The sequence below is a fragment of the Desmodus rotundus genome, chromosome 3, assembly GCF_022682495.2.
Source record: "Desmodus rotundus isolate HL8 chromosome 3, HLdesRot8A.1, whole genome shotgun sequence".
NCBI lineage: Eukaryota > Metazoa > Chordata > Mammalia > Chiroptera > Phyllostomidae > Desmodus > Desmodus rotundus.
The window spans coordinates 146,391,060-146,417,500 of NC_071389.1; the positions used below are offsets into that span (position 1 = coordinate 146,391,060).

At 43.3% G+C, this 26,441-nt stretch overlaps 1 protein-coding gene across 4 annotated transcripts in view; it reads left to right on the forward strand.

Annotated features, from left to right (window-relative positions):
- The first annotated feature begins 3,909 nt into the window (after positions 1 to 3,909).
- LRIG3 (leucine rich repeats and immunoglobulin like domains 3) overlaps positions 3,910 to 26,441 on the forward strand; it is a 44,597-nt gene continuing 22,065 nt past the window's right edge. For 3 of the 4 annotated variants that reach the window (XM_024576174.3, XM_053921233.1, XM_053921234.1), the window contains exons 1-3: positions 3,910 to 4,438; positions 10,304 to 10,375; positions 10,581 to 10,655. In XM_024576174.3, coding sequence (XP_024431942.3) covers positions 4,224 to 4,438; positions 10,304 to 10,375; positions 10,581 to 10,655 — 362 coding nt within the window. In that variant the 5' untranslated portion in view covers positions 3,910 to 4,223. Of the gene's footprint in view, positions 4,439 to 7,424; positions 7,635 to 10,303; positions 10,376 to 10,580; positions 10,656 to 26,441 lie in introns of those variants that run through there. The other variant, XM_053921235.2, reaches the window with a different exon arrangement.

The following is a 26,441-nucleotide window of genomic DNA, read 5'->3' on the forward strand; positions in this document are numbered from 1 at the left end:
CGGGAAAACTGAAAAGAGCTCCTGGGCTGGTTTACACTAACCATAAAATGGACGGACAGTAGGAGGCTACTTTGAAAATGGATGGGACTTGCCATTCACCAGGACAAAATTATAAATGACAAGCTGTCTGGGGCTGATTTAGGTGATTACCAATGGAGAGTCGATTTTCCACCATGTGGTTAACCAGTGTAAACCTCTGAAGGAATAGATTAATCCAAAACTCTATCTCATTTTAACTCAAATATTAAAAGACCCCCAGTCCAAATGAATTTGACTATCTCACACTAAGTCCTTGTTTACGAGACTAGCCACAAGAACTGAGAATCAACATTTGCTACTACTTTATTATGTGTGTGTATGCCCAGAAAGGCCATATCAGGAGAGGGTCACATGTCAGGCTGTTTTGGGGTCACTCTTACTAACTGATCGATTTTGCGATATGAAATAGAATTTCATGTCCCCTCCCCAACTACAGACCATCTTTCCTGGGACTCTGCCTTCACGCCCAGTGTTGAGGTCATACAACAGCAGCTGCACAGGGCTGCCAAGGACCTCAAGGACATTCAGTCCTCACCTGCTCAGGTAGAGAAGCAGTGAGACTTCTGTCCTGCGTTTCATAAAGAGTTTGAGAAGCCTGTGAAGGCATTACATTGGCTTAAAGTTCCCATAAGAAACTGGTTTCTATTCCTATTGACTGCATGGCTGAGGATGCACGAGGACGAAGAGGAGCCATATGCAACATGTGCTACATCTTTTCTCTGTCATCCTAGCTTGCTCACTCCACAGCCAATGAGGTTTTCAGTAAGTGAGAGCCACACCCATCAAACCTCCTCAGCTGATTGATTCCCAGTTATGATTGCTTTAAAGTGGAACAAGCATTTAAAAGATGCCTGCAAAGCAACTTGTGCAAAGAAATCTCCTAGATTTATAATTTCTCCCCAGTTTTTACAATTGTTTGCCCATGTCTAATTTCACAGCATTGCATTGTAGTGATTTCCTTTCAAGAATCTTTCCTTACATTCAAATTCATTACAATAGACACGATGTTACTTTCAGATTGCACTTGCATTTTTTTGGTTTACACGATAATTTAATTGTGTAATCATACATATAAACAAGTCTGCAAGTACTATGGATCAACATCCGACTGGAGGAGCAAACATGCAGAGAGCATACCAGGGAGGGGCTGGTAGCCTCCAGACTTCAGGTGGTCCTAGGCATTAGTCAGCAGATCTTCCAGAGAGAACAGACAGTGACCGCTAAGTCAGCGAACTGAGAAACCAAGATCAGATAACAGAAGGAGAAACTGAGGTACTGAAAGTTTAAATAATTTAATTAACATCACATTTCTGGTGAAACCCTTAAAGGATATAGAGGACACATGGTGATGTGGAAATTATCTAAGCATTATCTAGGAAGTAGGACAGTGAAAATGGCCAGTTCATTCCAGTGAATACTGCGTGTGCTGGGTGGGAATGCATTGGAGGAACAGCTAAAGCAGGGCTCAGGGAAAGCTTCCTTCCTAAGAGGGATGCTTAATAGAAATGCAAGTCAACCAGGCAGAAGAGGGGCAGAGAGTGCCCTGGACAGAGAGACCAGCATGTGAAGGAAAGCCAAAGGCAAAAGCGAAGCATGGGAAGAGAATTGCAAGTAGTGCCTAGAGTAAAAGGGAGATGATTAAAGAAAACGAGTTTAAGAGATAAGTACACGCCAAACATACACACAAAAAGGCTGCATATGTCACTCTAAAAAAAAAAAAAGCTTTATTCTGAAGACAATGGGAGCCTGTGAAAGGAATTAAGCAGTTGAGTCACAGGCTCAGGTTTGAGCTTTGGGGATATTATTTGACTGCACTGTGGAGAAAGGACTGGAATGCCAGCTAGGAACGAGGCTATGGCAGTATTCCAAGTGAGAGCTGATGGTGGTCTGAGTTTACATAATGTCTATGGAGACAGAGAAGAGATATATTTAGTTGCTAGCTCCATCGAGACTTGCTCACTAATTGAATGTACAGGTGGGGGTGAGAATGAGGAAATGTTAAGTGTGAATTAGGCACCTGGGCCAGTAGTCATCCGGATGGAGGGCAGTATCCTTCTTTGAGATAGTACAGTCAGGAGGAAAAGCAGTAGGTGCAGGGCTGGTGAAATTTAATTCCAGCCACGTTACATTCAAACATCAATTTGAGATGACCTGTGGACGGTTGACTATATGGGTCTAAAGTTTAGGAGAAATATCTGGGCTAGAAATATGTAAATATCATATGTCAGTGAATATCAGTATGTGGGTGGAAATGGAACGCACAAAACATGAAATAATATAAGAGTGTAGAATGGGGAAAGAAACTGAAAAAATCCTCCTCCAAAGTTGTAGCCTATCTATTTCTATCTCTGTCATGTGGGTGACGTGTCAATCAGCAAGCCACCATAGTCCTGCCACCATTCTTACACATAATGACATGTGTATAATGACATATTTCTTCTTAAAAACTCCAATTCACTAAGCCAGATTTTCTTTATTTGAAATAAACGGGGGCAACTAAGCTGGGAAATCCATAGCATGACTGTGGTGTGTCTTGACCACTCCCAAGTAGGCAAAATGTTCATTTGAAAAACCATGTGTCATCATTATAAATATTTTCTAAATGTATGTCATCAAAAAAAGTGGTGGAGTTGGTGCTAATGGTGGCTGGAATGAAGAGGATGGGATATCCTATGTGAAGTAGTGTGCTTTCATTCAACTTCAACGTGAGTCCTTTCTTTCCATGAATGCTTGTACAGGTGATATGCTTCAGTGGAAATCAATGGTCATTAGAATTGGAGGTAAAGTCTCAACTCCACAAGCTATGTCCACTTCTCAATAATGAAAAGTTTAAGTGGCCCAAAAGAATGCTTTGGTAGAGAGCATGCAAGAAACACTGAATGCAGAAGTGGAAGTGTAAAACGAGCTTCCAGTTTTACCACAAACAGGTTAGAGGACACCATGTGTCCTCTACCTTCTCTGGGTCCCTTCCGGCCCCCACCCCCCAGCGGAGGGCCTCCCCAGATGTTCTCTGAGGTTCCCTCCCCCACGATCATGTGCAAGAGTAAGTCAAGACACAGACTTCAGGAGAAACTCCTGTGTGCTGAATCCATCCCCAGTTGAGGAGGCCGGAAAGTACTTCCAGCCTGGTAGCATTCTCAATCAGGATTAATCACCACTCAAAGCCCAGGTGGACCATGCATGGTACATATATTAATTTTTCCTCCTAGTTTTTATTCTGCTTTAAAATATAACTGTGAATACTTTTATTATTTCTAGCTATTGCATGCAATCTATGATTGCCATTGAGATTTATTAAAAGGTCATTTCTCATCATTTCCTCCAGCTCTATCCAGCTGGCTATTTGTAACTCAATGTACTATTTCCAATACCATGGCTTTCATGTTTTATTGTTTTTATTTTTGGAGACAATATATGGAAAACCCCAATCAGTGTTAATGTTAAAGAAAACTGTACTTTCACTGAAACCATTGTTCATTTGTGACTAGTAGGACAATTTAAAATTTTTTTAGACTTGGAATCGAAAGGTTTCCTGGTAACAGAGCTAACTTAAGGTTACTCCCCTGATGTTCCATAAAATACTTCCAACTCCGTGAGCGGCCCTAATATTTGTACACTTGTTTTCTCACTCCCTTTTTCTCTTCAACCCCATTTGATATATGTTTCCCAGGATGTAGTGGAGATTTCTGGACCAAGAGTCTGGAAAATGTAACCCTCAATTTCCTACAATCTCAGCTCCACTTTCTCGTGTGCTCCGCCCCGGGCTGGGAGCCCTGTTATTGTCACGTGGTCACGGGCGACTGGGGCCCGGCTGGCCAATGGATGCGCGCCGGTCACTACACGCCCCGCCCCCGATCCGCCGAGCCCGGACTTGGCGCTCCGCTGCAGGGAGGCGGTGAAAAAGTTTCTTTTGCGGGCACAAGGGCCTTCGGCGCGCCGACGGTTCTCGTACTGCAACTCTGCCGCAGCCAGCCTTTCTTTTTGGTTTCCCTCACGCTGCTCCGGGGCATGAAAAGGCTTCGCCGTGGGAAGTAAAGGAAGGGAGTTTGTCTGGGAGAGCGAGAGGAGGGCGCGCACACGCGGCCCCGAGCGCCGGCGTCCGCCTTCTGCTGGAAGTTAGCGCCGGGTCCCGAGTGCGTGCGGGCTTCGGGGCGCAGGGCCGACCTCGAGGCCGCAGGAGCGCGATGGGCGCGCCGAGGCTCCGCGCGCCCGCGGCGGCGCTGGGGTTGCTGCTGTGCGCGGTACTGGGACGCGCGGGCCCGGCCGAGGGCAGCAGCGGCGGGCCTGCCCGCGACCGCTGGTGCCCGGTTCCCTGCCGCTGCCTCGGGGACTTGCTGGACTGCAGTCGCCAGCGGCTGGCGCGCCTTCCCGAGCCGCTCCCGCCCTGGGTCGCTGGGCTGTAAGTATTCTTCCTGAGGGTGGAGGGGGAGACGGCCAGGGGCCTGGGCACTGGGCGCGCAGGACTTTCTCCCGGGCAGCTCCTCTCGGCTCGGGCTTCCGGCGGCGCTCGGTGGGGTTGGAAAAAGAGTCATCGGGGCCTCAGTGTCCCTTCCTCAGTGCCTTGCGGGTCGCGCTGGTGGGCCCTGGCGCAACCCACCAAGCTTCAAGTGGACGAAGGGAGGGAGCGACTGACAACTCTGGGGCTGCAGTCAACGTCCGCGAGTGGAGTTTTTCCTAGGGGGTTCAAATACGCGCCCTGCCTGGCTGGGAGAGGTGGCAACCTGCAGAGTCCGGAGTTCTCCGTTCCCCCTCTGAGTTCTGAGTGTGTCGGATCTGTGGCTCAACTAGTTTCTAACTACTTCAGGCCCCTTTTCCTGTGCACGTCCAGTCATTGAACGTGCTTCTTTCATTTAGGAAGCCCCCTCACTACAGTTTGGCCACTGTCCAAGCTGTGGTAGACATCCTTTTGTTGTTCTTTTCTCCTGTGCTCCATAAATGCCCCCTCCTCGACCAAATTGTAACAACTTCGTCCCGGTGAGAAGTTGTCGACTGATCAGTACATAGGGAAAGGAAGGTGCGAGAGTTTTCAGAACCAAGGGCTTGATTTCTGTAGCTTCGTAGCACGCCCAGACCGTTTAGGAGAGAGTGCTGGGTGCTGTTATGCAAGTTTTTGGATGCTAGCTGTGAAGTCTGAAAACCTGAAATCTCTGCCAACTGCCTGCAAGAACAAGGAAAAAAATGTATTTTAGTTGGAAAGGCTAATTCTTTCCAAATGGCATCTCTTTATTTTCTCCCAGCTTTAGTTTGGTTAACATTGGAGAACTGTAAAATGTAAACAATCAAAACTCGTGCTTAAAAGGAAAAAGTTACCAGTTTAAAACAAACAAAAGTACAATATATCCTTAATCCTTAGATCTGGGTCTAGCAGAATAGCAATGAAGCTTCTAAATTCTTAAACAATTCTGGTAGACTATCCTAATGTCCTAGTAATAGTGGTAGGAAGAAAGTGCATTTTTGTATCATTGTGCAAATCGAAATTTTTGTGAATTGTAGAATTGCTGACCATCAAACTCATATTCTTGGTTTTAGTAAACCTTGGCTTAATGAAAAAGTAGAATTGGAGAGTTTTAGATTGATATTTAATCTCTTATCAGGGGATGTCTTGTTTAGTAGTTTTTATTACAATTGAAGAAGGAGATAAGGGCTTTAACCCAAAGCAGGAAGACTTTCAATTAGTTGTGGCTAATTCTGTTCAATTGCCTCTTGTGGAGGTCATGCCGCCTTGTTCCTGAAATGTGAATGGCTCTATTGACAACATATGGAACTGAACATTTGAATGACTGGAGGTGAACACCTAAATAATAGAGGGATGAGAAAAAGAAAAGGAATGGAGTAGTGCTTCCTGGGGTGTGTTTCAAGAGGCTTGGACTGTTCACAAATCTAATTTATATTCAATAGCTTCTCCCTAGTAAGTGGACTCCTATCATGCAATGTGTATTTTTCTGAATTTGGATGTCTTTTAAAATATAACTGTATTGCTGTTGATTAGAAGTTGAGTTAAAGCAAAAGGGGTTTGATACCTATTTAAACATTGTCTTAAAAGTAGCTGACCTAATTAGGATTTTGTTTTGCAGATAATTTGGTGGCATACTAAAAACAAATTACAGTTTATTTGGTTAGCACAATCTTTAATTACATTTCCGCCAGCAGCAAATTGTCTCAATACAAGTCTACATTCCTTAAATGTATGTGAAAATAAGTTCCACTTGTGTAAATAAGCACTAGGTCTGTTGTCAGAAGCCCCACTGTGATCACTCATTGGACAGCTCTGTCATTCTTGTACTCGTGTGACTTTTAACCAACTTTGGAGTTGTCACCAAACCATGTGGTCTAAATTCTTTATTGTAAATGTTTCCTTTGTTTGTGTCTAAAACTCCAGAGGTCTTCTCTCTCCAACTCTGAAAGTACTTCAGAGAAAAACACGTGGAATTGAGCTCTAACTTCTCTTTCTTGGAGTTTGGAACAGGAGGCATAAGCTAGCTGCTTCTTAAATTTTACATAACGAGACAAGCTTTTAAGTAGATTGTTTCATTGTTAGAAATAACTAGAGAAATGCATATTGTTCTTCCCATATCTTAACTTCCGCTCGTTATGTAATTAACGTAGTAAAAGTTTGCCTTAGGACTAGCTTATGAGAGCACTATTCAGAAAAAGTTTATTGTCAGCCTTTTGTCGTATTTGTTAAATTAGCAAGTTAAAAACTCAATCTTTCTATTATACCTGTGTTTTTTTTTCTTTGCTCAATTGTAATTTATTGCCATAGGAACCCCATGTGTGAAAAGTTGAATAGTTTAAGCTGTAACGTAATAATACTGTGGTTAGTTCTCCTTTTAAAAAGTAACTTCTAGTACTTTATTGAAAGGGGCTCTTAAAACTATTTGAAGGTTGCTTACAACTAACTGCCTTAAAGGCAGGCTTGAGTTTGCATCTAGAGTTTGTGCTCACAGAGTCCTGAGCCTGAAGAAGAGTGTTTGTTAGAATGTTACTCGGCCAGAAGAGGGAAAAGTTGCGCAGTCGCCAATGAGAGCTTCAAGTATTATTAAAATCTCGCTGGAATTTCAAAATTATTTATTGTATTGCTTAAAAATGTTTGAGTTAGCAGGGCAGAAAAAGTCCGAAAGCTACTTCCTGCTGGTGGGGTTGCTTTAGTATTCGCCTGTTATAAATCCTCTGGCTGGTACCAGCATTGGGCCTGGGGTGGTGGGGGTGATGGTCCTTATGGTTTTCACAGCTGTTTTTCTATATTTTCCAGACTAAAACTTGAACATAGCAGGCTGATTTATGAGTCACTTTGGATCAGTGTCTTAAAACAGCTACAGCCTGGCTTTTTGTTTTTCAGCTTTCCAGGTTGCTGCTGAGTGCGCAGCTCTGCAGGCCCCGGTGGGGTTGGTTAAGAAGCTGTGCTGGCTTTGCATTTTAAAATTTGCCTTGAAAGTCAGATTTCCAAATGCAGAAAGGAAGAAGATGATAGCTAGAACCAAGTGTTGTAAACTAATTATTTTCATATATGTTTATTCGCTTGCTCATTCAGGAAGAGAGACTTCTCTCTACCAGGCAGAGTTCGATTTTCAAGTATTTGCTCAGCTGAGTTCTGGGTAAATAGTTAACTCTCTGCCTGACCACCTTTCCCTGGTATTAACCTCGCTACCAAAAGTAGTTTTTAAAAGGTTTCTTGGTAACACTTTGTAAAGGGCGATGATTGTCTAACCACTATGTGTAGCTGTACACCTCAAACTAATCCAAAGTAATATTGAATCTAAATGGTAAGGAAAAAGAAAAAACTTTAAGGGCAAAAAAATTGTTACACATTTAAAAAAGATATGTCCCTAAACGTTTTATGTTCCTTAAACTGTTATAAATGGTTTCTTTAAAAAAAAAAAAAAAAGGTTTCTTGGTGAAAATGTTCATTAATGGGACTCTAAAAATGAAGAATCTGCTTTTCTTATTGAATGTTCTTATGGGTTTTAACAAAGAATTAACATTATACAACTTGATTTTGTTTTTGATGTTCTAGCCATAAAAACAGTGTAAGGAAGATTTAGGGACATGTGACATCCTTGTACTGGAAAGTAATCATTTCTAAAATGTAAACTGTATTAAGTCTAAATTTAGGTGCATTAAAAATTTCACGGCTTTAAGTATTTAGCAGTAAAAGTCACATAAGGGGTATTTTTTTTTCTCCCACATATAATGTGGTTTTAATAGTAGTACACAAAATTCAAGAGTGGAAGCATTGCAGTAACTGAGATATTTAAGGTTACCAAATCTTGCTTCTGAATCACAAGTGAGTGGTCCTCAGCATGTGCTCTGTTCTCTGGGGGCAGCTTCGCAATTTAAAGGTCTTTTGTTGGAGTTCTCATCCCATTACTGGTTGAGAAAAATGTTAGGCACTCAATCTCTTTTCTCACAGGATTGCCCTGTGAAATAATCCTTAAAACGAAGTGAAGAGTGAGGTTTTCGTTTTTGTAATTAAAGGGAAAATCACCTGTGTTAAGTGTAAATACCAGATTGGTTCCCGCTTTCCTTTTAAAATGTGAAACAATAGGGCGTGCAGTTTTGTGCCGGTTCAGTGTTCAGTGAAGTGGGTCCAAGTGAGACTTTCTGTTGATTCAGGCTGCCTCCCAGGTGAAGGACTCTTCTCCTTGGTTGGTTTTTGAACCCTGTGGGAAATCTGTGACTGTCTGGGGTGCTAAAAGCACACAGGTTTTGTCTGAGTCCTAACGTGAGTTGTTGGGCTCACGGTTTCCTTGATGAACTCCAGATGGACCTGGGCTGGTTTGTGAGGGAAAGTGTCTGGCTCCAGCGTGGTGAGCATGCACAGCAGTGGTTGTAATTGCAGGATTTTTATAGTTTAAAGGCTGTGCCAGGTTTTTTTCATGTTATAACTCTACCAGAACAAATCTACTCATGTCTGTTACTGTCTGGTAGGTCTTTAGACAAACATGTTTCAAATAAAAAAGCCTTTGCAGATTTTGTGTGTGTGTGTGTGTGTGTGAAATAGAGAAATCCAGGATTCTTCTCAAAACAAAATTCAAAGGCTGAAAGGATCTCTGATTTCTAATTGTTAACTAATGGGTGTGCACTAGGTCACACTGGGCTTCTCTGTGATTTCTCTGCCTTTTGCGTGGGGGGGGGGGGAGTGGCATACTTATGCATATAACCAATGGTTCATGCTTTTCTCCAGTCAAGTTTGGTTATTTGAAACTTCGGTTCTTTAAAAATCATTTCGAATACTGAGACTTTAGTAAGGTTGGTTAGCCTCTTTCCCGGAGGAGAGCTTTAAACCATACTATTGTTAGCCTGGTTTTCAGCCGCCATTCAGCCATTTTATTTTCATCACAGTCTTGAAGGCACATGCCCAGTGTGTTGACAAATACGGGGCGCAGACCCCAACATTTGGCCAGTTGAACTTCGTGGCTGGAGTTTTAAATGCTGTGATGACTTCCTAGCCTAGAGTATGGCGTATGTGGGAGTTTTATTTTACTTTTTTTTTTAAATGATGTTTAATGGCAAGTGTTACTAAGTTCGATTGAGTCTTTTAGTAAGAATTGAGCTACTTTAATGTTTGAAAATAAATCTGATCACAGCATCCTGTACATTCTGCTTAACTTTGTTAGGCAGTTATATTACCAGATACTGAGATTTGGGGAATTCAGGAAAACATAGGGGTCAGGTTGTTTTCCACCCTGAACAGACACACACACACACACACACACACACACACACACACACAAATGATACTTTAAATAATTTGGCGCCCTAGCCCAGAGAAATAAATGGGTGAAAAGCAATTTCTATTTTGTTTGACTATCATAAGGACACTGATGCTTCGTATTTTATAATAAAAAGGCTCCTTCAGAAGTTTTAGTTTTAGCAACCTGCCTAATTAGCCACTTTTCACAAGCCATGACTTCATCATATCAGGTTGGCAGTGGGGAGATGGCAGGGAATCGGGAAGGTGAGGCCAAACAGCCAGCTCACAAAAGATCTGTTCACCCTGTGCCAAAAACATCTCCTAGAACGCTTGTGGGCCTAAAGCATTTGAGTCTGCCAGCCTCCTAAACTAATTTTGTCCTCAGAGTTCGTGTTTTTTGGTTTGGCGCTTTGGTTCCCGTCCAGTTTATGGGCAGGAGGGACAGTTGTTTGTGCTGTTGTCACAAGTGTTGATAGAGCTGTTTCACAGACCTGCTGTGCCTCGTACATCATTAAGTGCTGTAAGTGATTTTTTAAAACTACGTATAATCTTACTTTTGTTTTCTCATAGGGACCTAAGTCACAATAGATTGTCTGTCATCAAGGCAAGTTCCATGAGCCACCTTCAAAGACTTCGAGAAGTGTGAGTCTTGTTTTTTTTCCGTTTGATGCTTGATTAAAATACAACTACCCATTATACTCTTTTAACTGTAAGGAACATTTGGGTTACAATAAATTATTTAAAACCAAACTTGGGAGGTATGTTTAAATAATTTTATAAAGTTTCACCTCTATGAATTACAGATGACCTAATCAGCTCCCCCCCCCCTTTTTTTGGGCATTTATAGGAAACTGAACAACAATGAATTGGAGGCCATTCCAAATCTAGGACCAGTCTCAGCAAATATCACACTTCTCTCCTTGTAAGTGAACGCCAGCAGCATTACCTGTGTGTGTTTGTAATGGAGGTATTCTTTACATTAGTTGACTTGTTTTCCAGCTCCAGTCTCTCTCTACTAAATTTGAAGTATTGTAATAACACACTTTCTGCACTTTGCTGTCATTGCTAAACTGGGCTCCAGGATTCACAGAAGCCACCTGCACCCCACAGAGACATGTATTTGATTATATTCTGTAGACTAAGACTTCAGCTCTGGTATTACTTCATAGTTGGCATGGCATCTACGGGTTAGGTGTTATTACATAGTTACTAGTGGAGAATGTTGTTGTTTTGTGAGGAGAAATGGGAGTTTTTTAGTAAGGCATTGGAGTATCTTCTTTTAAGTGTGGCACCTGGGGTGGAAATCAAGGTCAGGAACATCTAATCAAAATATGAACTTTATGCAGTTAAAACTAAATATGTGATTGAAATTAGAAATACCATTGCATGTTGTTTTGCAAATAGGAGTTTTCAAATAAAATTAAAATTCTGTTCGCTTTTGTATATCTCTAGGCCAGATAACATTTTATTCATGCACTGAACATGTTTTGGAATAATTTTGACTTTCAGCATTTAAAGGCAGCATTTAGAGTGTGCATGGTTTAATTTCTAAAATTAAGTAGTTTACCATCATAATCTTGAATAATTTAAAAATGTACTTAACCCACAGAAGTTAAAAATGTTTTCTTCCTTTAAACAAGAGAAGGAGAAAAACCACCATTGTTAGGTGCTTCTGGGGAAGGTGTTGGGAGGGTGGAAATTATACAGTAAATTTCAGGAAAGCTGTTCAATTAATTAAAGTGATCACTACCCAATTGCTTACATCTGGTGATTTATGGTGGTTTGTTTTTACTTAGGGCCCAGGTCCGCTCAGTCACGGGTGCAGCCGCTCTGTCTGCCCTCCTCTGTTTGAACAAGAACTAAGTGACATCTGATACTGATGTGGTTTTTCCAAAGATCAGAAACAGAGAGGAATGAGAGAAAAAAAGCAGTTGGTATTTGACAAATAAACACTGAATTCAAAAAATATTTTTATGCTAACATTAATACCTGTTTTCTGTCTTTCATTCACAATGGCTTAAAATTTGGGGGTCTAAATGAAGCGCTGACTTTAGTGTCTTAAACATCTTCAGCTATTCTCATCTGACCAGGGGGGCCTTTTTGAAATCTCAGGATTGCCACTTCACCCTCTGTCCTTGCCCCGTGTGTTGGCAGATTCTGTCAGCGTGTCCAAGAGAGCCTTGCAGGGGGGTCATTGCACCCCTCAGGGCTGAGGGCATCTGCAGTGGAGTTTCAGAATCTGGGTGGGGTGGGGGGAAACAGCCTTCTCTTTAGCTCGATGTAGAGTTGGAAGCACTTGTAAATAAATTAGAAAGTTCTGTTGAAAAACATGCCCTAGTGATTTTACACTTTAAAGCTATAATTTGTAAACAGAAAACCGAAATCCAATATGGAAAGTTAGAAACCTGCAGGATTTGAAGTCATCTTCATATTTTGTTTGCGTTTCACTTTAGTAAGTTGCTGAAGAATCTTTTCGGAACTTAAATAATCTCACTTTCTTGCCCCTTAATTTGTGGCAGCACCTCCAACCAGGGATTGCTTTGTTCCTCCATGTAATGATAGGTCCTGTTTAATACCCTAAGTCACGTACAGTCTATGGGAAAAGTAGTTTATGGGATGGACCTGCTAATGCATTCTCAATAGTGAAAAGTTGTCTTTACACCTAGGAAATACCTTGAAAATTTTACTTCTCTGGCTGTTCTCTTCTACAGATGTCTTCTTCTGTAGGCTGCTTTGCATGTTGCCGTACACAGTCATTGTTTTTAAAGCACTATTCCTGTCTGCCTTGTGTTGTGTCGGGTAGAATGTTGTCTTTTCTATAGAAGCACGTGAAAATAATCAGAGCCAAAAGTCAGTACTTACACATTTCTGAAATATCAAAAAAATTTGTGAAGCCACGTAACAGGAGACCGATGAGAAACATGCTGTAGCACCACAATTAAACGCCACGTCTTTCAAAGACGTTCTTACGGTTATTTGACTTTTATTCTGTCAAGATTTTTTTAATAGTTTGTGAAGGAAATCATTTTTCTGGGTAATTTGCACAAGTTAAATTATTTTAAACATATTAAAGAAAGGGAAAACTTAGTTGGAGCCTTGAACACAGGATTCAGTGCCAGCGTTCCACACTGCGGCTGTTCTGTGCAGTGGGGACCCCTCCCAGCTGGGCGTGGGGGTGGCGAGGGCCGGATGCAGAGAAGACTGCTGTCGGGTCAGACCTTTTTCCTCTCTCAGCAGCAGGAGCCAGCAGCTATGATTGGGTCAGATGGTGCCCCATGTCCAGAGGTGAACTTATGTAAGGACCAGTTCTGATGTCCGGGAAACTTGGCAGAATGCATCTGAGGTTGACCATTGGGCGCACAGTGAACCTCCCCAGCAAGAAAGCTCATCTCTTAACATTTCTAGGGATTTTTCAGAATGTGAAAGACCAGAATAGACTTGCTTGTCTTTGAATCCCACACAGCACCAGCTCAAGTCAACTGGCATTCTAAGGGCAAGACTTGGTTCAGGGTTTTTGTTTATTTTCTTCTCACAATTACTTCCTACCCATGGCAGGATGCTATGTGGTAGGAAAAGAAATGGAATGAACATATTTTGTAGTAAAACCATTGTCCTGGCATAAGTGAGCGTGCTCACTGCAAGTGATTGAGAGTTCTGGCTTCCTGTGACGTGTGTGAGCTGCTCAGGCCATGGGCATTCCTGAGACCGGGGTGAGGGTCTGGTCTGAATCCGTGAGTTACATAACATTGGTGCTGAACAACAGAGGGGCCGTTGGTCATTGAATAAAGCTAGTGAGTCTGACATTGATGGCTTATATGGTATTGCCCAACATGCCGATACTAGCCTGTTGTGTTAGACACGGAAAGCTTTAGGTGAGTGAATGGCTAAGAGGTACCTAGACTACTTGTTAAAAATGTAGGTTTCTTTTCCCCTGTCCCTAGAGATTCTAAGTTAATGGGCTTGGGTGGAGCCTAAGAATATCCATTTTATTAATCTGCCTGTCTGATTCTAATCAGAAATTGTATGAATATTTCTGGAATTACCAACAGAGTCCAGTTATCATAATCAAATAAGCCTTCACTCATTATTTCTTATCTCAGAGGTAGAGCATTTCTCCCAAGTTAATCATTTTTTTCGTAATACGTTATTTTTCCAGAAACGACATTGTCATCCTTCCAAAGAAGTGGTTATGAACATGGATCACCTTCATGGGTGGGACCCCAAAATGTGCGCTCGAATGAAGGAAAGCCATTGAATAGATTTCTAGCAGATTGCAGTGACCAGACTTGCTTTTTGGGAAGTGCCACTCTGGATTCCCAGTGGAGCGTGGCTGCGAGGGGCAGGTGGTTCTGACCGGCGGGCGGTGAGGAAAGCCCTGCAGCCAGCCCGGAGAGAGGGCGGGCCGCTGCTCCTGCACAGCGCAGCTCAGCGATTCAGAGAGAAGCCCAAGTCAGAGGGCTCGGAATGAATTGCTGGCTCTTCCCTTCACTGGGTTGTGACCTTGGGCAAGTTGCTGTCTCTCCGTGTTTCCTCAGCTATATGACGAGAACAGTACTGCCCACCTCGTTGGGATGTTGTGAGGGTTTGGAGAGGGCACACAGGTGACCCAGCTGGCGTCCACTCAGTGGAGGAGGGCGAGCCATGGTCACGGTGGTCGTCCAGCTAAAGCTCATTGAGTAAATAAGCGGCGCCAGGCTCTGTTTTAGTGCTGCGGCCACAGCGCTTATCAGGAAGATTTCTTCCTAGTGGGGGGAGAGAAAAATAAGTAAACAAACTTTAAAATACAACTTGAATTTCCTATAAATGCTATGAAGGGAAAGAAAGGAGGGCAGAGGGATGGAGAGCTCTGGCAGCTGCCCTGGACTTGGTCAGGGAAGACTTCTTTCTGAATACTTTCTGAATACCAAACCCTGCTCTGTGCTGGGTGCTTCTTTAGGGTTGAGATTCAGCAATGAGCAAAAGAGCTGAAAGCCTTTGCCCTCGTGAACTGACCCTCTCATGGAAAGACAAAAAGGAAAACATGAGAAGTGTGGTCAGAAGGTGGTAAGTGCTAGGGAGAAAAATAGAGCAGAAGGGAGGTAGGAGTGTGTGGTGGAAGAGGAGGGTTACGGTTTTAAATGGGGGTGCATGGAGCCACTTGGCCGGTGACATTTGAATAAGGGCCTGAAGGTGGGGAAGTGAGTCACGGGGCATCCTGGGGGTGGGTTGTCTGTTCCCGTTTCCTCTGCCCTGTCCAGGCCCGTCCTGCCTTGCCTTCAGCTGTCACATGGAAATGAAACGGTTTTGTTTGTAAGTTTCTCCCCTCCTGTACTCTAAGGTCTCTGTGGCTCACTCTTGTTTTTCCTAGCACTTCATGCAGGAGTATGGCATGTAGTTGGAGCTTAACTAGTGTATGAATTAAGGAATATTTATGGAACAGCCACATGCAGTTGGCATAATTCAAACAGATCTCCTCCTGAAAACTTAGTCTATACCAGAAACTAAGAGTGTACGGTGGACGCAGAGTGTGTCTATGTTCCACTCAAGTTGCATTCAACTATATACATGCTTGGTAGAAAAAATTGGTAATAAAAAATTACAACAACAGCAATAATAAAGAAAGAAGAACAAGAGAAGTAATCGAAGTAGCATAAGCAGATTTAGCTTACAACTCTGGCCAGCAAGCGCGTGCCCTGGAGTGCACGCACAGCGACTGTGTGGGAAATAGCACCCCTTTCCCATCTCCCGTTGTTCTGGTGCACGTCTTGGCCCTGGAGTGCGTGCACAGCGATAACGTGTGGGAAATAGCACCCCTTTCCCATCTCCCGTTGTTCTGGTGCACGTCTTGGCCCTGGAGTGCGTGCACAGCGACAGCGTGTGGGAAGTAGCACCCCTTTCCCATCTCCCGTTGTTCTGGTGCACGTCTTGGCCCTGGAGTGCGTGCACAGCGACAGCGTGTGGGAAGTAGCACCCCTTTCCCATCTCCCGTTGTTCTGGTGCACGTCTTGGCCCACTGCGGATGACTTTGGTCTCCCAATGAGGAGATGGAGATTTTTCATAGCCCCTGTCCCAACACACATGAGAACTACATTTTCAGGTCCTGAACTAAAAATTCAAAATACGAAACTGGCCCTGTATAGGACTCATTGAGAGAGACAGAATAAGTCTGCATAAAAATTCTTTGCTAGTGTGTTAAGGGATCTTCAAGGGTGTGTTCATAATAGCTGGTTTCCCCATCCACTGGTGTTAGAATCTGGTGCCATGTGACATGGGGTCCATCACATGTCCTCCTGTATTGGAGATGCTTTGGGGAGGCAGGAAAGTGTACATCATGCCCTTTCCTCCGACATCTGGTGAGATTTATATGCTACAGAGAGCAGTCCTGGGTGGTAGGCAGCAGAGAGTTTTGGGAAATGGGGTAGCATGAGCAGTAGTCACGGTAGACTTCTGAGAAGGGTGTGACTGGTCTTTTTTCCCTGCAGTTCTGAAACTCCCACAAGTACAGCATGTGCAGTGCTCCAGTGGCATTTGTCACACGTGTCACTGCAGGGGAGGACCCATGCCTTACTGAGCCTTCAGTCCCCTCAGCAGTGAGTCCAGCTCTGGCACAGAGAGATGCTCATTGAACATCTGAGTGGACGAGGCAGATCAGGGGCACTTGTGCAGTAGAGCGGCCTGAACTGGGAATGGGGCACCCGGGTTTTTGTCTTGTCTCATGCTGAGGATCCATCTGACCTCAGGCAGAGTTAATTAACTCTTTGTTTATCTGTAAAAACAGTGTAAGATGTCTTTCCATCTGTCTCTGCTGACTCTGGTGAAGAATCCAGGGGCATGATGTAGAGGAAAGGGCTCTGAGGTGTGTGAGCCCCAGCAGCTTCTGCTGCTACAGCCGCAGTGGGCCTGGCTGAGTAGCAGAGAGATGGGAGGCAGTGGGTTTGGCGGGGGAGGTGTCCTGGGACAGGCGGGTCACGGGAAGGAGACAGGATTTAGAAACATCCTAGCAGCAAAGATGAGGGAGCGAGAAAGAACTTTGCATTTGGGGTGAATTTTCAGGAAGCTTATCTTCAAATGGTTTTTTAAAAATGGGTGAGCATCAGTTACAGTTAAAAACTGCACAGCATTTCTTAGGTTTGTGTATCTATAAAGTGGGTTCTGAGCTGTTCATAGTGCCCAACAGCAAGGCCGACTGGGTGCTAAGTGCTAGGAAACAAAGAAAAATAGGATGTGGCCTCGGCCCTCAAGGGGCTTTGAATAAGGGTAACAGGGGAGAAGAGACACTTTGGTGGGAGGGTGCTGCCCTGGCTGACAGAGATGTGCCCAAGGCTGGCCTAGCGCAGAGCCCTAGTGAGGGCTGTGGTCTCCGGAAGTGTGGAGCGTGAGAGTGCGGGAGGCCCAGAGGAGCCTGGAGACTTGGGTGAGGATCAGCTTGGGTGTTTTACAAGTTTGGGGAGTCACTGCAGACATTTTAAAGTAAGGGGATGAAATGACTGCATTTCCATTAATCACAGAATCTGCTTTTCTCCTTTTTTCTCCTCTGTCTCAGTCTTAAACAATGTTCATTTTCTGAGTCGAGTGCCGTGAAGACAGATAAAGAACGTGACTTTGATATTTCACAGTTATCCAGCAAGTCCTACCTGGTATCCCTCCATCCCTGAAACCCTTGTGTTCTCTGAGCCCTACTGTGCGTCAGTCCACATCCTTTTTCCCACAGAGGGCAACTGGCCGTGGGGTCGCGTCATTTGCATATTGACTTCTGGATGATGAAAAGGGTAGCTTTGAACTAGTGGTTAGAAATCTGGTCAGCAGTGTTCTTTTATCTAGATACTGAACCCAGTATCTAGTATCTTAATGGGGTATCTAGTACCCCAGTAAGTAGAATTTCATCCATTAGTATGCATTATCTCATTACAGTTCAAAAATCAGACCAATAAAAAAAATCAGTTCAGGAGACAGTGATTTAAGGGACTAGTGCTTGATTGCATGGCTCAGACTTGGCCCACATAGTTCATAAAACTCAATTTATAACTTTTAAAACATTGGTATTTGAATAGTTCATAGCTCAGATAAAGCTGTGTGTAAGGAAGGCAAGCATTATGTATGTTTTCAAGTGATGATGTAACTGAGTAATTTTAAAACTGTGGAGTACAGCTCAAATACTGTTAGTTTGTTTATTTAAACCAAAACTTAGTTAATCTGTTAAAAGCAGTCACCATTTTGTCATATTAATTAAGGAAGTCTGGGAGCAGCTTTAGTCGAAATTAGAACTTAAGTTTCTTGGGTATCGAGGAGCTTTGTTCTGATTAAGTGAACATTAACCATACCCCCTTTACCTACATCTGGGTATGAAGGAACCCATGGAATTTGATCACCTTAACTGAAAAATTCACCCCAGAGTGTATGCTCTGCCCACACGGATGAATGGGCCAGTGTCTTGCTATGTGAAGGACGTTGCCTTAGAGCTACAGACTCCCCAGGACAAGCCAGACGTCATTGTGTCCAAATGGAAGTAAGCTCATGAACATCAAGTCTTACAAAATAAACATGGACGTGTTAGTGTGAGAAGTTGTTTTCTTTATTGGACTTTAAAATGTGTATATGTGATTTGCACATAAAAGAGTTTACTGTACACAGAGGTGTGGTTGAGACAACCTCTTAAGTCTAATCTTCACATTTACTTGAAACTTACTCCCCAGAATACAAGTTTGCGAGGTTTGTGAATTCTTAATTGAGAATGATTGTATTTGAGACAGATTTGTGATCATGTCATGGCTCCTTCAGCCCTTCAGGAGTTTCCCTTTGCTCTTAGATCCAGAGCAAAATTTTTCTTGAGCTCTGCAATGCTCTGCATGACCCGAATCTTCTTTTCCCATTGAGCCGCCTCTCAATTCATTGCTCACGTCTAGGCCTGTGCCAGCTTGTTGCTGCCCCAGGCCCTGCTGCACATGCCTGCCTTCTGCCTGGGACACTCCCCCTCCCTCAGCTCTTCAGTGAGGCTTGGGGGTCCCCTCATACATTTTCGTATCTCCTTTGCTTGCATTGTCTACTTTATTATAAGATATACCGTCACATTTTTCAGTTGCATTTGTGATGCTTTAATGTGCATTCCCTGCACCGGAATGAAATGTCATGAAAGCTGAGACCTTGCCTTGCTCTCATCATGCCCACTGTCGCTCTGACATCGGTGCGGAACCTGGCAGATGGTGGTCTCTTGGTACGTGTGTGTTAGATGGGTGCCACGTGGATAGCCCTGTCCAAATTAACGTGCATACTGTCCCTGCCTCTATACACACTTAAACTTTTCGTTAATGAAACTTGGTTTTTCCAAGGGAACGACATCGTTAGATTGGCATAGTGACCCACTAAGCAGCTTTCTTCAGTGGTGGTTCTTGGAGTCAGTAAAATGGACCCCTAGTCCCTTCATTTGACTTTCCCATGGATCATGCCACAAAAACTGCATTACCGATGTGTATCCTGAACCCACACCATTTCCTCGTTCTTTCTCTCAACTTTATGCTAGCCATTTTGGTTGTTATTTTGAAATATCAAGTATAACTTCTGCCAGAGACTTTAAGCTGAATGAGGCTTGTGCTGCCAAAACAGACAAAACAATAAAGCTACAGCTAGTTGCTTTTCTTGATCGGGGTGGCAAGATTCAACATGTGTTTCTATCCTGGCCTGGTTACTTTTCCTCCTTCTCTTCCTTATTTTACAGTAGTATTTCTGCTATCTTCCCTAGACCCGAGGCTCAGGGCTCTAGTTGGGTAGAGGGACCAAAACAATGAAATAGGGCTCTAATCAGTAAGACTTCTTTCTTTGGCTGAAAGTTGCTTAAGTACTAAATTCAAAACATGAACGGAAAGGCAATTATAAATATAAGCACCTCCTTTCTAGCACTTCAAATCACCTGCTTGGCTGTCTCCCTCTCTCCCCCTGAAGCTTTAGCCAATAGACACAGTTGTCTGTAGACTGAGGGCGAGAACAAAATGAACAGTAAGGTAATATTTATGCTGCCAGTACCATGCAGCACAGAGCAAACACGGTGTAAATTCTTGGACTGCCCATTTTACTATGCACGAGCAATTTTCAGTGTTTTTACAACAAAACAAACATGGAATAGAATCAGAATGAGCATAATAATTTGAAAAAATAAGATGCTTTTCGAACTTCGTTACCGATCGCCATGCAGCCCTGCCCGAGGTATTGGCGGGCAGTATTTTTTAAAGGTGGACGTTAACAGAGTCAGGAAAGTAGTCAGTCAGTTGCATCAATCCCTCTTTCTCTTAGTCTCCTCCTCCTGTCTTTTTTGCTTTTACTTCCTCACCACCATCCCTGTTTAAGTATCAAGAACAAGCTCCGGGATTAGAAACAGTTTGGTATAATCTATGTGTAACTGATCATAACTCCTTTTTGTTAGTTTTGAGTGTCTGTACTCAATCCTAGTCACTTAGAATGGAAGAGACACTTCTTCCCATGGAGAAACCTCTGAAGCAGAGGTCATCCAGCCTCCCCTTGAGCATGTCCAGGGGCAGAAGCTCACTTCTTGGGGAGGAGCCATTCTATTGTGAATAGTTCAGATTGCTGGGACTTCTCGTTCAGCTGAGCTCTGCTCTTCTGTGGCTTTTACCTGCTGTCCTAATTCTGTGCTGGAGAGAGCAGCTCCCCTCAATTTTCAGCATTATAAAGCAAGACTGAAAATACGAGGTGTTCTTAAGGCCTTCTTTTCCCCAGCTGAGATTGCAGTTCCAGTCTCCTGTGCGACAGGCGGTCCAGGCCCGTGCTCCCCAGTAGCACTCTGCCTTGGAGGGAGCGCACTTGAAATACAGCTAGTGTTGTTGAATTTTCAATTTAATTTGTCTTAAATGTACATGGCCAATGGCTCTTTTATTGGATGGTGTAGGTCCAGATTCCTGAAGTCCACCCCACATACATTGCTCGTCTGGCATGACATTGTGAAATGATGTCCCCAGAGCAAATATGGAGGTATGGCCTAATACAGAATGTGGTTGGACCATCACCCTCGACCCAAACAGGAAATTGATGAAGCTTAGGATTCTGTTGGCTTCTCGCGGACCATGTTGCGGTATTGTCTCATATTCAGTTGGCATCGGCTGAGATCCCAAGACTGTTGGCATTTTCATAGGAATTTCTTTCAAATAGGTCTTTTAAAGTGATCGATTAAAGATTCAAAACACTGTCTTCTCCCAGCTTAATTTCTATGGCTGCTTCTAGACCATTATTTTAGTACATAGATTCTGGGTCATAAGTCATCTATTACATGAATTATTCTTATAGTTCTGTGGCTCTTGCACTGGACTGTTCACATTTCCATCCCTGTTAATACATATGGTAGACTAAATGCATTAATTTAACTCCCCACCTTCTTAAATCCCCTTAAAATGAAAATAAAGGACTGCACACCGATGGGAACAAAGAGAAAATAGGAAAAGAGACAGTTCAAATGAAAGATGCCATAAAAAATTTGCAAATAAACAGGCAAATTGTACCTGACTTCAGAGTAGATCTCCAAAAAAGCAAATGTTTTTTTTTTCTTTTTTCTTTTTTTCCTTTTTTTCACTACAGAGCCTCAGAATAGTTTAGGAACTCAAGACCTGAAAAGGTGGCGGTGCACAGTAGCACTAAAAATGGGGTTTTGGTTAAACCTCTTTCAGAAGAAGCAGTCAGACCTCTGGGTTCCTCCTCTAAAACTCAAAGCCCAGGGACTGCTGCTCCCCCAATGTAGGCAGAGAGGAGTGGAAGTTTCCTCTCTGGAGGTTTGAAACCAAAAATCTCAGTAATTTGGGACACAGGCCCAGCTGGCAAGGGATGGGGTTGAAGGCAGCCTATTCTGCAGTCAGGGAGATGCAGTCAAAGCTGAGTGCTCAGAGTGACCGTACTCCTTTTCTGTTAGCCCACACATTACTTTCCTGTTCCCCCTCGTCGACACGTGATTTGGGATTGGAGGGCTTGAGCAGTGAGACGTGGAGACCCGCCATGAAATAGGTCTGTGGTAAGAGCCTGATCTCCAAAATATATAAAGAACTCACACGACTCCACTCCAGGAAGACAAACAACCCAATTAAAAAATGGGCAAAGGACTTGAACAGACAGTTCACCAAGGAAGACATACAGAGGGCCCAGAAACATATGAAAAGATGCTCAGCATCACTAGTCATCAGAGAGATGCAAATTAAAACCACACTGAGATACCATCTCACACCAGTCAGAGTGGCCAACATAAACAAATCCACAAACAAATGTTGGAGAGGATGCGGAGAAAAGGGAACCCTAGTGCACTGTTGGTGGGAATGCAGACTGGTGAGGCCACTGTGGAAAACAGTATGGAATTTCCTCAGAAAACTAAAAATGGAAGTGCCCTTTGACCCAGCAATTCCGCTGCTGGGATTATACCCTAAGAACCCTGAAACACCAATCCTAAAGAACCTGTGCACCCCAATGTTCATAGCAGCACAATTTACAATAGCCAAGTACTGGAAGCACCCTAAGTGCCCATCAGGAAATAAGTGGATCCAAAAACTATGGTATATTTACACAATGGAGTTTTATGCAGCAGAGAGAAAGAAGGAACTTATACCCTTTGCAGCAGCATGGATGGAACTGGAGAGCATTATGTTAAGTGAAACAAGCCAGACGGTGAGGGACAAATACCATATGATCTCACCTTTGACTGGAACATAATCAATAGAAGAGAAAAGGAAGCAAATTATAACCAGAGACATTGAAGTTAAGAACAATCTAACAATGGGCAGGGGGGAGTGGGGAGGGGACAGGAGAGGGGATTACAGGAACTACTATAAAGGACACATGGACAAAATCAAGGGGGAGGGTGGAGGTGGGGGAGGGAGGGGGGTCAGCCGGGGTCAGATGGAGGGATGGGGAGAAAGGGCACACAACTGTAATTGAATAACAATAAAAAATTAAAATTAAAAAAAAAAAAAAGAAATAGGTCTGTGGTGAGACTGACCGCTCAGCAGGTCCGTTCCGCACACAGCCCTCAATAAGTTTTGGGGGACTGCCTTTTATTAAATATGAATGATCTACCCTAAGGGGCGTTACTGTGCAATTTCAGAGTACCAGGTGTAAAGAGAAGCTCTGAGAGGAAGGGGGAAAGAACACAAAGCAGATCAGCTCTAAGGATTGACAGTGGTCCCCTCAGGTGTGTTCCTAACAATGTCAGCACCACCTGAGAACCTGGTAGGAATGCAGATTCTCAGGCCCCACCCAGCCCTACTGAAAGAACCATGAGGGTAAGGCACAACAGTCTCGTTTCAAGACCTGTCCCATCATTCAGATGCCTGCTGAAGTTGGAGAAACTCTGGGGGAAGAATCAAAATGGTCTCTCGCTTCTCAGACTGACAACTATAAGGGCTATAATGGAGCAAAACTATGTCTTCAACTCCTAAGGGGAAAGAATTTCTAGTATTTATACACCCAAACTGTCAATCTATATATTTCCAAACATAAAAAACAAAAACACTGCTACATATGGTTTCTGGGAAAGCTAATGGAGGATATTCCCCAGGAAAATGAGGGAGTAAACCAAGGAAGACCAGGCAGGGATTCCAACAGAGTAGAGAGGTGCACTCCCCCCAAAGTGAGGCCAGGTTCTGTAAAGTCTGCGTTTTTGCCTGATGATTGTGTGACACCTCTGTAGCAAATCCAGTCATTTGCAGTGTTTGTCTCCTGCACCTACAGTCTCAGCTTCTTAGAAGTTGGCAGATCATTCCATTCCATTTCTGCCTGTTGACAGGTGAGAAAATCAAGGTTCACAAAAGTGTAGTAAATCAGAACAGAACCAGGAACAGAATCAACATCCCCTTGCTGGGAAACTGTGGTGGGAATGACTGCTTCAAAGAGATCTGAGAGCGAGAGCACGAGAGAGCCAGTGAGCTTGCGCAGGAGCACACACTCCTGCATTTAATAGGTTGTTTAGCGTATGGAATCAGTTTTATGTTTACTTTTTCTGGGTGGCACTGAATTGTCCTAACATTTTCTGACGTACATGTGCATCTTGAACCACAATTTAGATAAATCCTTGCAGGCTAATCTAAACTTCTCTCCAGAGTTTCTGGACTAATCATAACTGGTCACTTCACGGTCTTAAACCCATTTATTTAATCCTGTCTTCGGAGGAACCGAAGGTGAATTAGGAGTTGTCTCCACTCTCAAGTAAACCACAAGCTAATGGGAACACTCAAACTCACAGCTTAACAGTAACAGCTGCCTGGCGTGTAAAAATGGCTGGAGAGGGCCTCTGCCTCCAAAGAGAGAGAGGGGAGATTTTTAAATTTCTCTAAATTAGAGTTAAATTTTATTGCACATAATTAAATTGTTTCAGATTAAAATAATTGTTCAGTAAGTATGTTCTTTAGCATCCTAAATTGAAAGACCTGCTCTTAAATTTTTGTTTACATAAAGAACTAAATTGAATTTACACTTGAGGGTCAAAAAGGTTGTTTTGTATGCGGTGTGAATGGGTTTTTGACTCATTTCTTTTTCTTTTTTTTACTTTTAACGTGTTATAATTAGAATATTAATAGGGCCCCGATTATTGTATTAAAACATTGTGGCCATCATTATAATGTTCACGATCCAAAAGATAATTATATTTTATATTGACCTGGCTTTTAGCTGATGGACCTGGCTCTTTGCTCCTCACAGTGCCTCATTCGCTGCTTAGTATCATTAATTGTTAATCAAGAATCTTTCTCCTTGCTAAAATTGCCTCATTTGGCTTTGCTCTTTGATGCCATAGTACCAGTGGACCAGTCTAAACATGTGTTCTTTTAATGAAACTTCTTAATTACTTTTTTAGAAAAAAAAATGAGCAGTGAGTTTATTTTTATCTGCATGGGAGAGGTCCTTTGCTTGCCAAGTCTCTCTGTTAAAAGAAGCCTAACATTACGGGGTGTTAGTATCCTAGCCAAGATAGTTTTCAAGGAAGGTTTCTTTTTTTGTTGGGGGGGGTAGAGTTATTGTTGAAAGTATAAGTAACCTTTAATGTGTTTGCAAAATATAGTGTTTTCTTTAACAACTTGTAATTCCTTTATAAATGATGCTAAACTGGTTGCTTGCAAGTTATATATAGAAATCAGTATTTCCGTGGGGCCAGGCCGATGCTCCCATTCAGTACAGTTAATGTGCTTGTTCTGTGGTTGTATGGAATGACCACAGATTCAGCAATTTGTTAGCTTCAATAACTGAATTGGATTTAAGGGATGTGGTTAGAGAAATGCATTCTAAGAAAAGAAGGCATTGCAACATATAAGAAAAGGTTTCAAATTAGGTTTCACTGCACACACCCTCTCTAAAATGAAAATGCCACACACAGACACACACACACACACATACTCACTCATCACAGCTGCAGAGCCTTAAGCTGCCTGTTAGCTTGTGCAATAGGCAGGAGACAGTTGAAATGATTGACACATACTTCTTATTCATCAAGAAGTTACAGTTTAATTGGTTCAGGAATTCCAGTGTGAAAAAACCTGATATTCTGGCTCCCTGCTAACAAAGAATATTTCACTCTGTGACTCTGCTTTCAGACTCTGGAAATAGACTACCAACATTTATACCCACTTAAGAGTTATGAGGTTCTTTTGAGACTCATGCTTTCTGGAGATCACGGTGGGTCAGAAAGTAGAACCAATCATCGTCACACCAAGTGGTTATGTTGCTAACCTCGTAGGTTGTACTGTTATTAATTTAGCCTGGGTTTAGACTAATAGGTGATCGGAGTATCAGCACAAACAAGCACATTTCTCATTTATGAGAATAATACCTTTGTCCATTTTCCTAGTGATTACTGGGCTCTTCTAGTCAATACCTCTCACCCGAGCAAGACAGGACCATAGTCTGTGCTCTGAGCTTTAGGAGGCCTCCCACACCAGCACTACAAAACACTGAGCTAACAGATAGAGGGAGTGGCATTTCCAGTAGCACTGAATTGGATCCCTGTGGCCGGAGACCAGGGAGCTGGAAACCGGAGCTTGTCTTTCAGGGGAGGAGAAGAGCACAGCCTGTGCCCTGGGAAGCCAGAGAAAGACTGGTATTTCGCCCCCCAAGTGGACAGGTGGGCGGACAGTCACCAGCATCCCAACGTGCCACCATCTGTCCTCTGCACCTCGCTCCTGCACCTGGTCTTGCCTGCCTCCCACCCAGGCTTTCTACCCACAGCTGCCAGAGCAGCCTTTTTAAGGTGCGCGTCTGATATTGTTGCTCCTCCATCTGAAATCCTCTGTCCTTCTCCCCCTACTTGATCTTGAGGTGGAGGCCAAATGCCTAACATGGCTTATAGGCTACCACTTGACCTGTCATCTCTTTCCATCACCTCGCTCTTGAACTTCCTCTTCCTCCAGTCTCTCCCCATGAACTCTACACTTCAGCCCTCAAGGCTTTCTTTCATTTCTGCAAAGGGAAGAAGGCTTGCCTTGCCTTCCCTTGGAACACTAGCCTGCAGCCTTGCCGTGGGAAACTTTGCTGAGTGCCTGCACCCCACCCACCTCTTTGTAGGGGCTGTCCTTTCTCCTCCACTGTCCTCTTTCCTTATCACTGATCACATCTGTGAGCACACCCCTATCTGTCTCCTTCACTGTTAGATCCTGAGCACTGTCAGAGCAAGCTTCGTCCTACAGAATGGTCAGGCATGTTTGCCTCTACATTTTAAAGGTATTTGGCAAAGTAGGCTGAAAGGTGAAATAGCAACAAA